At 39.7% G+C, this 14,843-nt stretch overlaps 1 protein-coding gene across 1 annotated transcript in view; it reads right to left on the minus strand.

Annotated features, from left to right (window-relative positions):
* Positions 1-14,843, minus strand: part of LOC129241666 (uncharacterized) — a 296,838-nt gene that overhangs the window by 262,318 nt on the left and 19,677 nt on the right. The window contains exons 5-6 of the mRNA XM_054878126.1: positions 9,817-10,584; positions 2,936-3,787 (exon numbers count right to left, since the gene is read on the minus strand). Coding sequence (XP_054734101.1) covers positions 2,936-3,787; positions 9,817-10,584 — 1,620 coding nt within the window. The remainder of the gene's footprint in view (positions 1-2,935; positions 3,788-9,816; positions 10,585-14,843) is intronic.

A 14,843-nucleotide genomic window follows, 5' to 3' on the forward strand; every position in this document is an offset into this window, starting at 1 on the left:
ATTTTTTATTAGTGACAGAAATAAGGCAATACACGAGGGTGGTTCAATAAGTTAGGTTAAGTTATCTGGTTGCACATAAGAGGGCCCACTTGGGTGATGAATCGACGACTTGTAATACTATTGCAAAGGGAAAAGCGTGAAGAAACAGGAAGAAGGAAGGAAGGAAGGAGAAATTATAGAGGGGATGGTGGGAGGTTGGAGGGTTATCAAAAGACGGAACGATTACAACTTAAGGTAGTATTAACTGATCTGATAGCTGATCCAGATAACGGGGATCTGAACCTGCTATATCCGCAGATGTAGCAAAAAATGAGGATCAAAGATGCGTAAATATTAGCCTAAAACAAGACAGCTGAGAAGGTGGCGTCCATCTCATCCTCCCGCTAGATGTTACAAAAAGGATTCGAATTAATACCAGGTATCTCACCGCGTCGGTACCTAACGTCAAAGTCCCAAAACGACCACTACACAATTCGAGAGCAGAGTCTTTGTTAGCGTTGGATGTGCACTCAAGTGATGTTCTTTCCCAGAGCGCGCTGAGTTAACAACAAGCTCACGGTTTTATGAAAAGCTTTTTCAAGGCAGGCATGCACTCGGACGAGAAACGACAGCTAGAAAAAACTTTTTCATTTTGCTGTTTCATGCACGGAGATTCGAACCTACGCACTACTGAATGGGAGTGTCACGCACCTATCTATTCGGCTACGGCGGCCGCCGTTCGCTGGAAACTTTACAATTTTGTAACTTGAAAAGAGTCATCTATAGATTCGAAAAAAAAGGCATCACTTGCAAATTGTGAATTTTGGTTTAGATGGCTCAAAAATGGTGGTTGTGAATTAAGCGAGAATGACGCTGCTCATTCAAGCCACTGAATTGGAGATTTTTTTGCATGAACACCCTGTCAAGCTCAAAAGGAGCTTGCAGAATCTTTGGTAGTGAGTCGGCAGGTTCTTACATTGCGCCTGCAGAACTTAGGTAGGGTCCAGAATAGGCTTCTTCTGACTATCGCCGACTACCTTTCGTTAAGTGCAGAATGCCTTGCCTAGAATACGCTTCACTTCAGTGGAAGGTGAATTTGGTTCTTAGCATCGTATGATGAGCGATTCCGTTAGCACGGAATTCATGCGCTCTCTCAAAAATGGGGAAAAGTTGTAGCTTGGGAAGAAAAATATATTGAAAGAATTTTTTGTTTAACCTAAAAGTTAGAAAAAAAGCCGTTTAAAATAAACTTGAACAGCCAATATTAAATTCGTTTTGAAAATGGGTGAGCCGTGAAAGTTTAAGCTCTGGTTGGGTAAATTGTTCATGGAGCAAACAGATGGATTAACAGGTTGATATACAAAGCACAATTCTTTGCTTTATCTGGTACGCCTGTGTTCAAAATAATAGGAGCGGGACGAATTACGAATTGTTAACTATTTTAATTTTTTGGATTAATTTATTTTTTTTAACTATTGTATATAATTCAAAGCTATGAACCTTCTGCGAAATTCAGAAAAATGTAACAAATTAAAAACAAAAGTCCATCAAAATTTCTAGCTTAAAAAAAAATTTTTTTTTGGAAAAATTCTGGGTATGCAATTTTATAGCCCATTTAATATTAATTGACAAGTTTCAAGTGGCTAAAAATTCTTGCAGATTTTTGACATTTTTTTTCGCATTTTCTTCCACATAAAGGCTAAAAACGTGTCAAAAAGCGACGAGATTTTTGTGAGGCTTCAACTATTTATTTTTATTTTTTCGTTTTCATTTTTTATTTTTATTTGTATAAAATTCTAGTGCATTTTACAACAAAAACAATATAACTCAAAGCTAGAAACTTTCTGCGAAATTCAGAAAAATTTAACAAACTAACGAAAATTCATCAAAATTCTCAACTTAAAAAAATATAAAAAAACGGGGTAAGCAATTTTATAATCCATTCAATTTTAGTATAACAAAGTGCTAGTTTCAAGTGGCTACAAATTCTTGCTGATTTTTGACAATTTTTTCGCTGAGGTGGTAAGCATTTTCTTCCATATAAAGCCAAAAAAATTGTCAAAAAGCGTCGAGATTTTTTAACGACTTCAAGTATTTATTTTTATTTTTTTCGATTTCATTTATTTGTTTTTTGTATAAAATTAGAGTGCATTTTACAACAAAAACGATATAACTCAAAGCTACAAACTTTTTGTCTAATTCAAAAAAATTTAAGAAAATAAAAAAAAATACATCAAAATTTTCAACTTAAAAAATAAATAAAAAAACGGGGTATGCAGTTTTATATTCCATTCAGTTTTAGTATAACAAAGTGCCAGTTTCAAGTGGCTAAAAATTCTTGCTGATTTTTGACAATTTTTTTCGCTGAGGTGGTAAGAATTTTCTTCCATATAAAGGCAAAAATATTCTTAAAAATGTTGATGACAAATTTTTTTAATTTATAACTTTTTCTGAATCATATACAAAGCTTTTGAGTTAGAACACGCCATACTTTTATAACATAAAAACAAAAAAATAAAAACACAAAAATAGTTAAAACTTGGTGATTCGTCGCGCTTCCGAACTTTAGCAGCAATTATAAAAAAAAGCTTGTAAAAACTGAATTATAAATTTTCGAATCTGATTTTTATATATATTATTTTCTATTACCCACCCCTTCGAAAAACTAAAGCGAATGCATCCGCTTCTTCAGCAAAATTAGCAAATAAACAACTTATCAGAGAGAGAGTTCCACTAAAATCTTCAACACAACAAACTAAAAAAATTCTAAAAATTTACTGCACACGTTGTAGTCGTCAATCAGTTGGAAATGTGATGCAAAACAAAAATTTTAATACAAAAAACGAAAAAGACATTGTGCCTACAACAACAATAAATAGCAGCAAGCCTGCTGCCATTTCAACTTACGCTAGCAGCCGCATTATTGCCCTTTGCTGCTTCACGGAAAATAGCTCACCTGCATTCGAAATCAAATTGTTAAAGAACGAGCCAATTGTATCACTGCTGCTGCTCAATTTGTTGCCGGCAGCACTGTCGACGGCAGAAGAAGTAGTAGTAGAGGCAGCAGCAGCAGCAGCTTCACCGCTTGTACGCTCTGCATTGCCTGCTGTTGGCGAGCCATCCCCGCTGCCTGCGCCGCTCATGCCAGCTATGGTGATTTCCGCATCAAAATCAATGCTATTGAAGGATTCATTGTCGATGTCACTCAAATGTTGTGATTTGTCATCACCGCCGCCACCAACGCCAGCAGGTTCAATTTGTGCGGGAGCAGTAAGCAAATTTTGCGGTTCTACCTGCCTCTCGAGCAATTGCTGCGCGGTTAAAGGTTGTCGTTGTTGTTGTTGTTGCTGCTGTTGTTGGCTCTGCGGTTGCATGCCTTGCATTTTTGTGTGCATAGCGCTAATATTAGTGGGATTGCTGCTTGCGGGAGCAGCGGAGACTTCCGTTGTTGTCATTGGCGTTGTTGTCGTCGCTTCGATTGCATCAATCAGATTATCAACATCAATTGTTGTTGTGAGCGCGTACGATGATGGCACCATCGCAACTGCCGTTGATGCTCTAAGCTGTTGTGGTTCATTTATTTCCGAAAATGTTGTAAAGTCATCGTCATCCACATCGACAAGCACACCAACAACGCCATCAGCATAGACATCTCCTCTAACGACATCGGCGTCGGCATCAGTATGCACAACGGTAACCAAATCTGTTGACAATGCGGTTCTATGCGTCTCATCATCATCTTCGTCAACAACGCATTCACTGACGCTGCGACCTGCATATCGAATGTTTGGTGCTCTTCGCAGTACAACTGAAAGGATGAAAAGAATTTATGAAGATACATATGTACATATGTATGTATGTATGTGTGTGAAATTAGAATTGAAGTAGCGCAAACGTGGCTTGTGTTAAATTAGGCTCAGTGTAGCGAGGCGCCTGAAACAATCGAAAATGGTTAGTAATATTCACCCCCTTTGAAATGGCACAGCAAAGAGGGCCACCTAAAAAAAAGTTTCGTGACATCACAGGCTGATGTCTTGCTTTTCTTTTTTAGAAAAGTCATTTTTTTCCTTGTTCACTTCTCTCGGGTGCATAGGGCCTTGACAAGACTTGTCTTGCGTTGGTTTCGTTAATCTATGTATGCTTTATGTCAGGGTAGGTGATTAGCCCGCCGCTAGAAGTCCCAAGTAGTGGGAATGCCCACCAGTCGTTGCTTAGGAACAACGCCTTCTTACTGCTTGAAGACCCATCTGTGTGTCACATTTCGCTGGCGGAAGGATCACACAGCTGTTTGAGGACTCCGCTAAAGTGGTGTGTCTGCGCTATTACCTCGGCTGTCCGCTTTCTCTTGCTGGCACCACGTCTTTAGTGCTATCTTATTACAGTGTACTCTCTCTTAAGTGAACACCAAAGGGACTGAAAAATTTGTCCGGTTATGAGAGGTATCCGTTTATGAGAAAAGTGTAAAAAAGTTAATAATTAATAATATGCTATGGGAGGGTTAGAGCGTTACGGTAGTGTTATCCAGTCAAGAGAAAACAATTTTTGAAACTTTTTAAAGATTTGTGGTATATACTGCAAAAAGTGTCCGTTTGTGTGAAAGGTGCCGGCTTAAATTAGGTGTCCGTTAGGAGAGAGTACACTGAATTTTATCTTCTATAGCTAAACTGATACTATGAGCTTAAGGCGCCTTTAATCCGCATTCTTTCCACTTGACAGGTGTGATCAAATTAGCGGTAATCCTTTCAGTAGAAAATTTATGATAGATCACATTAAACTCCTGTGGAACTATAATGCTATTTTTGCTTAATCGTAGTGGCATTACTATTGCTTAGAAATATTCAACAGGATTCGCAGTGTTTGTTCCGCGTTGTAAGGCAATTACATATGTGAGACCTTTTTGGCTTGAGTGTCACTAGCAACGTAAGCAAGATTTACGTTAGCTGTAGTATCTGGCCATGGGTTGATATTTTTATGCTATTATACAGAATTTAGCAACGATAGAGCTATAAAAAAGACCTGCGAAACAAATGCACAACGTGGCAGAAGAAGAGGCCGGCCGAGAAGAGGATGGAGAGTTGGCACCGAAGGCGAATTGGAAGCTATGGGAGCGAATTTTAACGGAACCAATGGCTCACCCCGAACTGTGATGCTATGAAGATGATGATGAATGCAGAATTTGATAAAGTGAAAGTCGGTAATTACTTGGCGTTCAGATATATTATGTCAGAGACAAATGTGAGTAAATTTTTTTGCGGTTAGCACCTCGGAGTCCCTATTTGAAACATTAAAGTTTTTGACAAAAGAAAGCCATGGTTCACTAAACTCATTCTCCAACTTATAAAAAAAAGCGAAAGACGCCTTAAAAAAACAGGAAGCGGAATCCCACTGATGATCGTTGGAAACAATAAAAAAACTTAAGGAAATAACAACAAACCTACCTACGCGTCAGACGAAACAAGCGTATCTTGAAACTAGATTTCATTTTGTTGTTCCCTCCAATGTTTTGTGGAAAAGATAAATTGAATGGGAGTCTGCGCTAAGGATAAGAAACCCTGCATTGTTGATGCCAATGTGATAAACTCATATTTTATAGGAGTAAATAAGCAAATAAATATTTCGCCATATAAAGGGTGATCAGATTAGAGGTACTTTTTCCAATAGGGTTTTTGTGACAGATCACGAGTGACCACTGTCAAGCTTAATACATAATTTTTGTCAGTATTCATTGGCATTTCATCGTGGAAAGATTTACGTCTCAACAACGTAAAGAAATCGTAAAATAGGGTTACGAAAATCGACGCTCTGTGAAGTGTTCATCGCGCGCTCAGGTCAGATTATGTTGTTCAGCGGTGAGGTCCGCTTTTGGTCTAATGACTACGTCAATAAGCAAAACTGCCGCAATTGGGCTGAAGAGCAACCCGAACCCATTCAAGAACAGCAATTCTTCTTCTTCCTCTCTTAATTGGCGCAATAACCGCTTACGCGATTTTGGCCGAGTTTAATGAAGCGCGCCAGCCGTTTCTTTCTCATGCTAACCGGCGCCAGTTGGACAAACCAAGTGAAGCCAAGTCCTTCTCCTTCCTCTACCTCTGCTACCACCAGCTGGTAACGCATCGAACACTTTCAGAGCCGGAGCCTTTGTATCTATTCGGACGACATGACCCAGCCAACGTAGCCGCTGAATCTTTATTCGCTGCGCTATATCTATGTCGTCGTAAAGCTCATACAGCTCATCGTTCCATCGTCTGCGATACTCGCCATCGGCTTACAACTTCCGGGATTAGCTCAAGTATTCTCTGGGTAGCTTCCGAACGCCCGTTCGGGAGTGAGCCAACGTGAGAAGGCGAAGTATCCCAGGATAGCTGGTTGTGCCCGCAATGAAAACATGTACAAAGCCTCGGATGAGAACTTCCTATAGTGATGACGACCCCTGCAAACGAACTAAGAACAACCATTACATCCATTGAAAACAACTGTTTGGTTCGGTCTATGGGTTGGAGGAACCATCGGCCCATATTTCATCAAAGACGAGGCTAGCGCCAATATAACAGTGAATGGTGAACGCTAACGCGCCATGATAAATAGTAAGTAATAAATAATAAGTACTAAAGTTATTCACGAGATACCGACCGAAGTCCTCCAGCAAGCAATTCGAAATTGGTGTTTACGGACGGCTGAATTACGGCGCAGTTGCGGCCAACAATTGAAAGGGATTATCTTTAAAATCAATAAGAGTTTTCGTTGTTTCATTTCAATTTAAAATCCGGTACCTATAAATTGATTACCCCTTACAATGATTCAGACTCTACTGAATTTACGTTTGATGCTGCCACTAACGATTAATTTGTAAAGTGAGTCCATGCCATAGAATCAAATGACATTATGGATGGCATTAGCTCGCGCTTTTTAGAATTAATTCTCTCGCTTGCGTCACTTAGAGCCAATTTAAACGATGATTTTGTACCCTGGTTCGAAAATGACAAAATCAGCCCTCGAATTTCGTGGGTGTGCTCACAGAACATCTGTTCGAACTCTTTTCTTTTTTGTCAGGCGGCTGAGTAGAAGATGTTCACGTAGGACGATTTTTTAAGCTTTATTTAATAAATTCCATTTTAAGTAATTCCAATAAGAATAACTCCGCCTACAACGATAGGCGTTTCTATAATGAAAACAGCCTCTTCGATAAGCTTGAATCTAACCACGGTGTCTTTGGTAATAAACTACTCACTATATTAGTACTTATCGATTTTTTTATCTGATATCCTGATTATTATTCTGATTCGATCTGTTATATCTGGACACTGCCAGGTTTCTATAAGTTAAACTATCTGTCGGATGAATTGCAACGAGTTCAATGTGGATATATTCCACATGAGAAAAATTCTTAATAAAATAACGGTATTACTAAAAGAAACAATGCGAACGCAGACTTTTTAGTTCCTGTATTTGTATGTTACTGTAAGTACTTACCGTTATATAAAAAATTAAGTGAAGAATCTCGTTTTGTTTTTCCATTCTGTCAAAAAAGCACCGGGGATTGTTTAATAAAAAGCAAAATAATTGTTAATCATTAAAATTTATAGTATTTTGTCGCCTTCAATACACAGCAAAGCCAACGTTTAGTCCAGTCATCAAAGCACCTTTCAAACGCGTTTGAAGGAATCTTCTTGAGCTCCTTTAGCGAGTTCTCCTTAATGGCCTCTATTGACTCAAAGCGGCGTCCACGGCGTGGCAATTTAAGTTTTGGGAAAAAGAAAGTCAGAGTGGGCTAAATCCGGTGAATACGGTGGTTGTTCGATGATATTTGTCGAGTTTTTGGTCTAAAAAGTGTTCATAATATGAGACTTGTGAGCCACAATATGAGCCTTGTGAGACGGTGCGTTATCATGGTGCAAGATCCATGAGTTTTCTTTCCACAAATGGGACGGTTTCCTTCGCACATTCTCTCTCAAACGTCGCACAACTTCCAAATAATATTCTTTATTTACCGTAGAATCATTTGGAACGAACTCCGAGTGCACAAAGCCAAGATAATCATAGAACACGAGTAGAGAGACTTCTACTTTTGACCGACTGTGACGTGGTTTTTTGGATTTCGACTCATGTGGATAGCGCCATTCAGCCACCTGGTTGCATGTTGACTGTTTTGCATGCCAAACTCATATGCCCACGTCTCATCACCAGTTATGATGCCCGGATGCGTTAGATAAACATTGGGTCCGAATGCACTTGCTCAAGCATGTCTTCAGCCACCTTCTTCCGATGAATTTTTTGAAAGAAATTCAACTCTCTTGGAACGAGTCGAGCAGCCATGCGTCTCATGCCCAATTGATGGTGTAAAATGCTGCGAATTGATTCGTGAGACACGCTAAGGTCACGAGCCACCTTCGTCAAACGTCAAATGATGGTTTTCCAGCACCATTTCCTTGACTTTGTCGACGTTTTCATCCGTTGAAGACTTTAATGGGCGACCAGATCGGGGCAAATCTTCCACGACTTCTCGGCCCTCTGCAAAAGCCTTATACCACTCGTAGACCCGTGTTCTTGATAAAGCACACTCGCCATAGGCTTTTTGGAACATTTCGGTAAACGATTCGGCACAGGAAATCTCGTCCAAAACACAAAATTTAAGAGAAATTTTTTGCTCGATATTTTTTCCATAGTGCAACTCACAGAGCACACCTGCGGTTGACTGATATAATTAAATGCCAAAAACAAGCTAATTGACAGATCAGGCTCAAACTCTGCGACACTGTAGAGGACAGTTGTGCCAACATTCCAGCAAACAATTTTTAGATATGTGTGGATCGGCATTATCCCGATACAAACGGTTAAAAGTAGTTAAACGCATTCGCAAACAGACCGTAAAACATAAAAATTAGCTGAATTGAACAATCAGAGAGCTTAACAAATCACCAAATCTCTGACCTTTCTGAGTAAATTTGATTAAAGAGAAACTTAATGGAGCTCGAAAGAAAAAAACTCTTACGCTGGCACAATTCATTTTACGCTCAACCTTCGCCCATTATCTTGCACAACCAAACTATTTGCAACCCAAACAAAACCATCACGTGACGTATGCACCGTTGCACCGCAATTACACGCTACTTTTCGTGTGAATAAATTGGCTTGAGTACTTTTATCAACCGAACAACGCACCAACAAGCAATGCAACGTACAAAATCACCCAACAAATAACCCCAAGAAGAATTATCTTTTTACACTAAAACAAAAACGCTCATCACCAAGTAACAAACAAACTCAACAAAAAAAGCGCTTACAATAACAAATAGCACGTCGAAGACAAACACGAGCTGAGCAACTTGTCCTTCACTCGAGCACAGTCGAGCACATTCGAGCATAGTCGAGCACGCAGTGAAGTGAAGTGTAAGGAGGTAAATAAGTTGAATTAAAAAACAGTAGATTTCCCATTATTTGCATTACTTCCATCATCAACGCTGGCCGACAACAAGTTGACATCATCAAGAAACGCGCCACCAAGTCACTATACCAAAGTCACTGTCGAACGGTGAGCACTCAAGTCACCAGCTTTCAACAATAATGTTGACGAGAAAGTGGTTGCACACCTCCCTCGTTGTTGGTGCTACTGACGAAGCAGTAGTTGATGTTTGTAGAGCAGCAACATCAGCGCCATGTGATTGCCTCTCTACTTGACGTTCCTATTTTTGTCTTTTTTTATAGTTCCTGCCGTGGCTGCTGCGCTTTTATATTTGCAATATTTTGCATTCCTAATTTATATGCCACCCCAATAACAACAATGCCAACACCACAGCACCAACACCTCGAGCAAGCAAACCAGAGAAACACTTGACTTACCTTCACCTTCGCTGTCAACGGCTGTTCCAGCCAATGCAGTGATGAGTTTGTCTGCAGCCCCTCCACTCCTTTTTTGCCATGTGGCTGTCGGCAGCTCTGACTTCACTGCCGCTGCTGCTGATGGTGCCATCTTCTCACTTGGCACTGTGGCTGACACTTCATAATTTCTCAATTGGAATATTTGATTCTTTAATGATTTCCTTCGCCGCAGATACTCGGTATGTTGCAATTGTTGATTACACAGAGCTGCTTGCAAACTTTTTACGAGATCGTGTTTGTTGTTACTGCTATTTTTGCTATTATTATTATTGTTGCCATGGTTGCTGCTGCTGCTGCTGCTGCCGTTGATGCTGTTGTTTGCCACATCGAGTGCCTGCAGTACTGCATTGATGACCTCAAGTGCGGCATTTATGATGGAATGTTGAGAAGCACTGCTGATGTTCAACAAATGCAAACAATAATCGAAAATCTCAATAATTTGCCTGCACTCAGTGTTGATTGCCGTTGATGATGTTGGTGCATTGCTTCCACCAACCTTTGTTGTATTCGTGTGTGTATGTGCACGTGTGTGCGTTCGCTGAGTGCCGGTGTTGATGGAGCTGTTTGCTTTGCTTTTATTGATTCCAACGTGTGTTTGTGGGCTGTGGCCATCATCGCAATCATCCGGACAATCAGTGCGGAATCCATGTATGATTAATGGTAGCAGCAAGCGCAGGAACCCGAGTACGCCCAATACATTGTGTTGTTGCTGATCAGAAAGTAGGAATTCTGTGGAGTGGAGAGATAAAAGGGAATGAAGACGAATGAAATTAAGATATTTTTACATGCAAATATTGGCTTGAAGCAAAATGAAGAATTATGAGCACTTAAAAACGTAAAGGTTGTTCGGATAGGGGTGCTTCATCCAAATATATACGAGTATTCTACTGGTGAAGTAACGTATTTTTTATTTCTCGATAAAACGCAAAGTATTTACAATATAATCTATAAGCCACTTTTGAAAGAATAGGCTTATGCCGGCGAATAATCCTCTTTGGCGAGGAGTGTCGGCATATAGCCGCCCACCCAAGCCGTTTCACCGTTCCGGACGCGTGTCGGCTTATAGCCGCCCAAATTAGTTCGTAGCTGCAAGACTTGTGGCGTCTGTCACTCTGAGTGATAAGATACGCATAGGTATAGTAAAAGAGTCACCATTTCATTGAAAGACATTAGGGGCCAAAGTCTTATCTGCCTTATAATGTAAACTTACGATGTGAGAACCAGCAGGCTTTTCATATATTTTATATTTTATCCTAAACACGATGGCTAAGCAATCTAGAGATGATACGTTAAATAGTGACAGTTCTGACGAATATTACTTTGCATCTGATAAGACGGCATTACTTCGTCAAGTAGAAGTGAAGGAGGAAGCTTGATGGACTCGTTCTGCCAAAGCTAAAAGGAGTCACAATCCAGCTATCCAAGGAAATTAAATATCTTGGAGTAATACTCGATAGTAAGCTCCTATGGAAATCACACGTTGAAACAAAGACATCCAAACCACTGACAGCTTTCTGGCAGTGCAAAGGTGTCTTTGGGAAAACGTGGGGTCTCTCTCCTAGCAAGGTATTATGGATCTACACGGCTATGATAAGACCCATTATTACCTATGCATCAGTGGTCTGGAAGAGTAGACTCTCTCTAGTGGTAGTCAGGAGGACCTTATCGAGACTACAACTCACTGTGGCCATCTGTTGCACCGGAGCTTTTCCGACTACTTCAGGCCCGGCACTAGATGCTCTGATTGGTTTACCACCACTTGATACTTTCATCCAAGGAGAGGCCTTGAAGGCCATCTGCAGACTGAAACACAGTGGGAACTTGTACGGCCCTTGTCCGGCATTGGAACACAGAGAAGGCAAGGACATCGATCCAACGATTCTCTCCATGCCCCTTGACTCCTTGCCATCAAGAGTCGTACTTGAAAAGAGATACAGTGTAGTGCTACCAGAGGCTCAGTTGTGGGGAGACTCAGAAAATGAGCCCGGCAGACACTGTTTTCGCATTTTTACGGATGGCTCCAGGACCGAGCATGGCTCCGGCTCTGGGGTCTACGTGGAATCCAGCGGGACAAAACTGCACTTTGCTCCTGGAATGCATGCATCTGTGTTTCAAGCGGAGGTGTATGCAGTTCAAGAAGCGATGAACTTTGTTGTGGAAAAACGATGCAGAGGCAGATCTATATGTGTCTGCAGCGACAGCCAAGCTGCGCTTAGACAGCCCTCCAACCACATCAGAGGTAGTCAAGTACTGTAAATCCAGGCTGAACTATGTCGGTAGACATAATAGCCTGATGCTAACATGGGTCCCGGGACACGTGGGTATCGCGGGTAACGAGACCTCTGACTCCTTAGCTAAGATGGGCTCTGAGACCAACTTCTTTGGCCCTTCTTTTTGTATTGGATGTATGGAGGATGAGGTGGAATCATTTCAGCACCTACTCCTGGAAAAGTTAGCTTCGTGTCAACTCAGCGAGCGCTGGGCTAGCACACCAATGTGGAAAGTCGGAGATACTACTGGCTGCTAGAAGATCGGAGAACATGGAAAGAACTTCTAAGATTGTTCTTTCCGCACATTGCCTGTTAGATGTCTAAGGAGTGAGACTTTGCATTACTGCGAGTCCTTTCGGCAGCAGCTGCCTGAAGAATAAGGAGAAATCTTCTTGGCATATTCTCTTCCGCTGTTTCGCTTTCGCCTAGCTGGTGTGCTTCGGCACTATTCAAGCAGCCACGGTTTTAATGCTTAAGTAGTGGTGGGAAATGGTATGAATTGATTCGTGTAATAAAACGATAATACGGCAGCTGTCTTTCTCAAATTTAAATTTCAGCGGGGACTCGGCAGCAGAATTCTGCTCGCTCATTTCAGACGTATCCACAGAATCGGACGTATCCAATCAGTAGTTGCTCGGAAGGCTTTGAAATTCACTGAGAGCTGGTTAACTGTCTGATATTGGCCACACCTTCTGAATTTTTGTACCAAGATGTACATATTTATATCGATTCTTAAAATAAATTTCGCCATGGATTTCAGGTGGCAAAAATACAAAAAAATGTTTAAAGATTTTGAGTGTCCCGACTTTAGAGTCCGCTACTGTATATCCCCGCAAAAACCACTGTGATCTGTTACATATTTAAGCTTGTTGATGGCCAAAATTGGAAGAGACGCAAATGCGTCAATTTCTCTTTTCCGGCTGTAACGGCATAACTTCAGTCGATCTAATATAAGAGACGATTTGCAGCCTATTAAAAGCAGTTAGCTATCATGAAGCGAAATTCAATTGCTAGCAAAAAGCACTTCATGAAGATCTCTCACTAATTTCCTCGTAATTTCAAACGTAAGTTTACTGCATCAAAGTCAGAAAAGATTTCCCCAATATTCAAGTACCATTGCGATACATCAGTGACCACAGAAGTAAAGTGTAGTAACAATCTCAATTTAGCAACAACACTGAACCGCATGAACAGCAACTACAGTCTCTCCCCATGCATATGCATAATTGATATATGCTCACGCATACAGACATACATATGTATTCAAATAGATATGAGAGCTAGCACTGGAATGAGAGCTGATGACTTTCAAACTTTCATTTCCTTTGGCTGTCCTTTCAGTTAGAAATCTGATGCTGAGACTGCTGCAATGTTAAGTTTTGTTTTTTTTGTTGTTGGGCATACTTTGCTTATTGCTATGGTTGTTGTTGTTGTTATATGCTTTGTCGAGTTTGCCCTCGCTTTCACGGCCTCTTACTTGAACAGCATCATGAGTACCTTGGCATCTCATGCAAGCAAAGCAGAAATATTTCATATTTAAGGTCCCACAAAAAACAAAAATAACTACAAAGCTGAGTAGAATTTTATAGACAAGATGGCGAAGTGCAAGAAGAAGAGAGTAGTAAGTGAGAGTATGGACTGCAAAGAAAGTTTGAATGATTTTTTTTTTGTTTTTGTTTTTGTTTTTCATTTTTTATTTTCTTGTGGGTAGGGGAAAATGTTTGCAACAAATTGCCGCCAATTAAATTTATCTTGTTGAGAAAACTTTTAATGCAATATTTATACACAGCACGTGAGCGAGATGTGGGCAAAGGTGCAAAATGAGTAAGAAGAGAGTACATTTAATAACTATATATTATATATATATGTATGCTAGAGTGGTCCAAAAAAAATTTGTATGCTGCCGCCCCCCAAAATAGTAAAGAATGAAAAATAAAAAGACCCGTATTTTTTTTTTTTTTAATCAGACCATATTTAATGGTGCCGCCGGGGCTTTGAAATATCCCATGTATTTTGCATGGGAAAAAAATACTTTTTCGTAGATTTCATGTAAAAACCTGGAAAATGAATATATTTTAACCGGATAACTCAGTTTCTCTTCATAATTGGTCAGGGAATAACAACCAATTATGAAATAATTAATTTTTTTTGTATTAACTATTTTCATAAAAGTAATATAAAATATTGTTTTTCGATTTTTTCTTAGATTTTCGTTTTATGGGGGCTTTTTGGGGTTCTATAAAAAATAGTTAATACAAAAAAATTAATTATTTCATAATTGGTTGTTATTCCCTGACCAATTATGAAGAGAAACTGAGGTATCCGGTTAAAATATATTCATTTTCCAGGTTTTTACATGAAATCTACGAAAAAGTATTTTTTTCCCATGCAAAATACATGGGATATTTCAAAGCCCCGGCGGCACCATTAAATATGGTCTGATTAAAAAAACAAAAATACGGGTCTTTTTATTTTTTATTCTTTACCATTATGGGGGGCGGCAGCATAAAAATTTTAATATAAATTTTTCCCATGCATTTTTGGACCACCCTAATACATATATTATGAATTTTTTCTATATAGAAGAAAATAGGTAACACCGCCAATAAAACAAGATTAACTAAAATCAATGCGAACTTGAACGGACTCCAAAACAGTGTTTCAAGATTTTTCTAAAAATTCTGACAAAAAAGTTGAAAATTTGGATGAAACTTTATT

Source organism: Anastrepha obliqua, chromosome 1, assembly GCF_027943255.1.
Source record: "Anastrepha obliqua isolate idAnaObli1 chromosome 1, idAnaObli1_1.0, whole genome shotgun sequence".
Classification (NCBI taxonomy): domain Eukaryota; kingdom Metazoa; phylum Arthropoda; class Insecta; order Diptera; family Tephritidae; genus Anastrepha; species Anastrepha obliqua.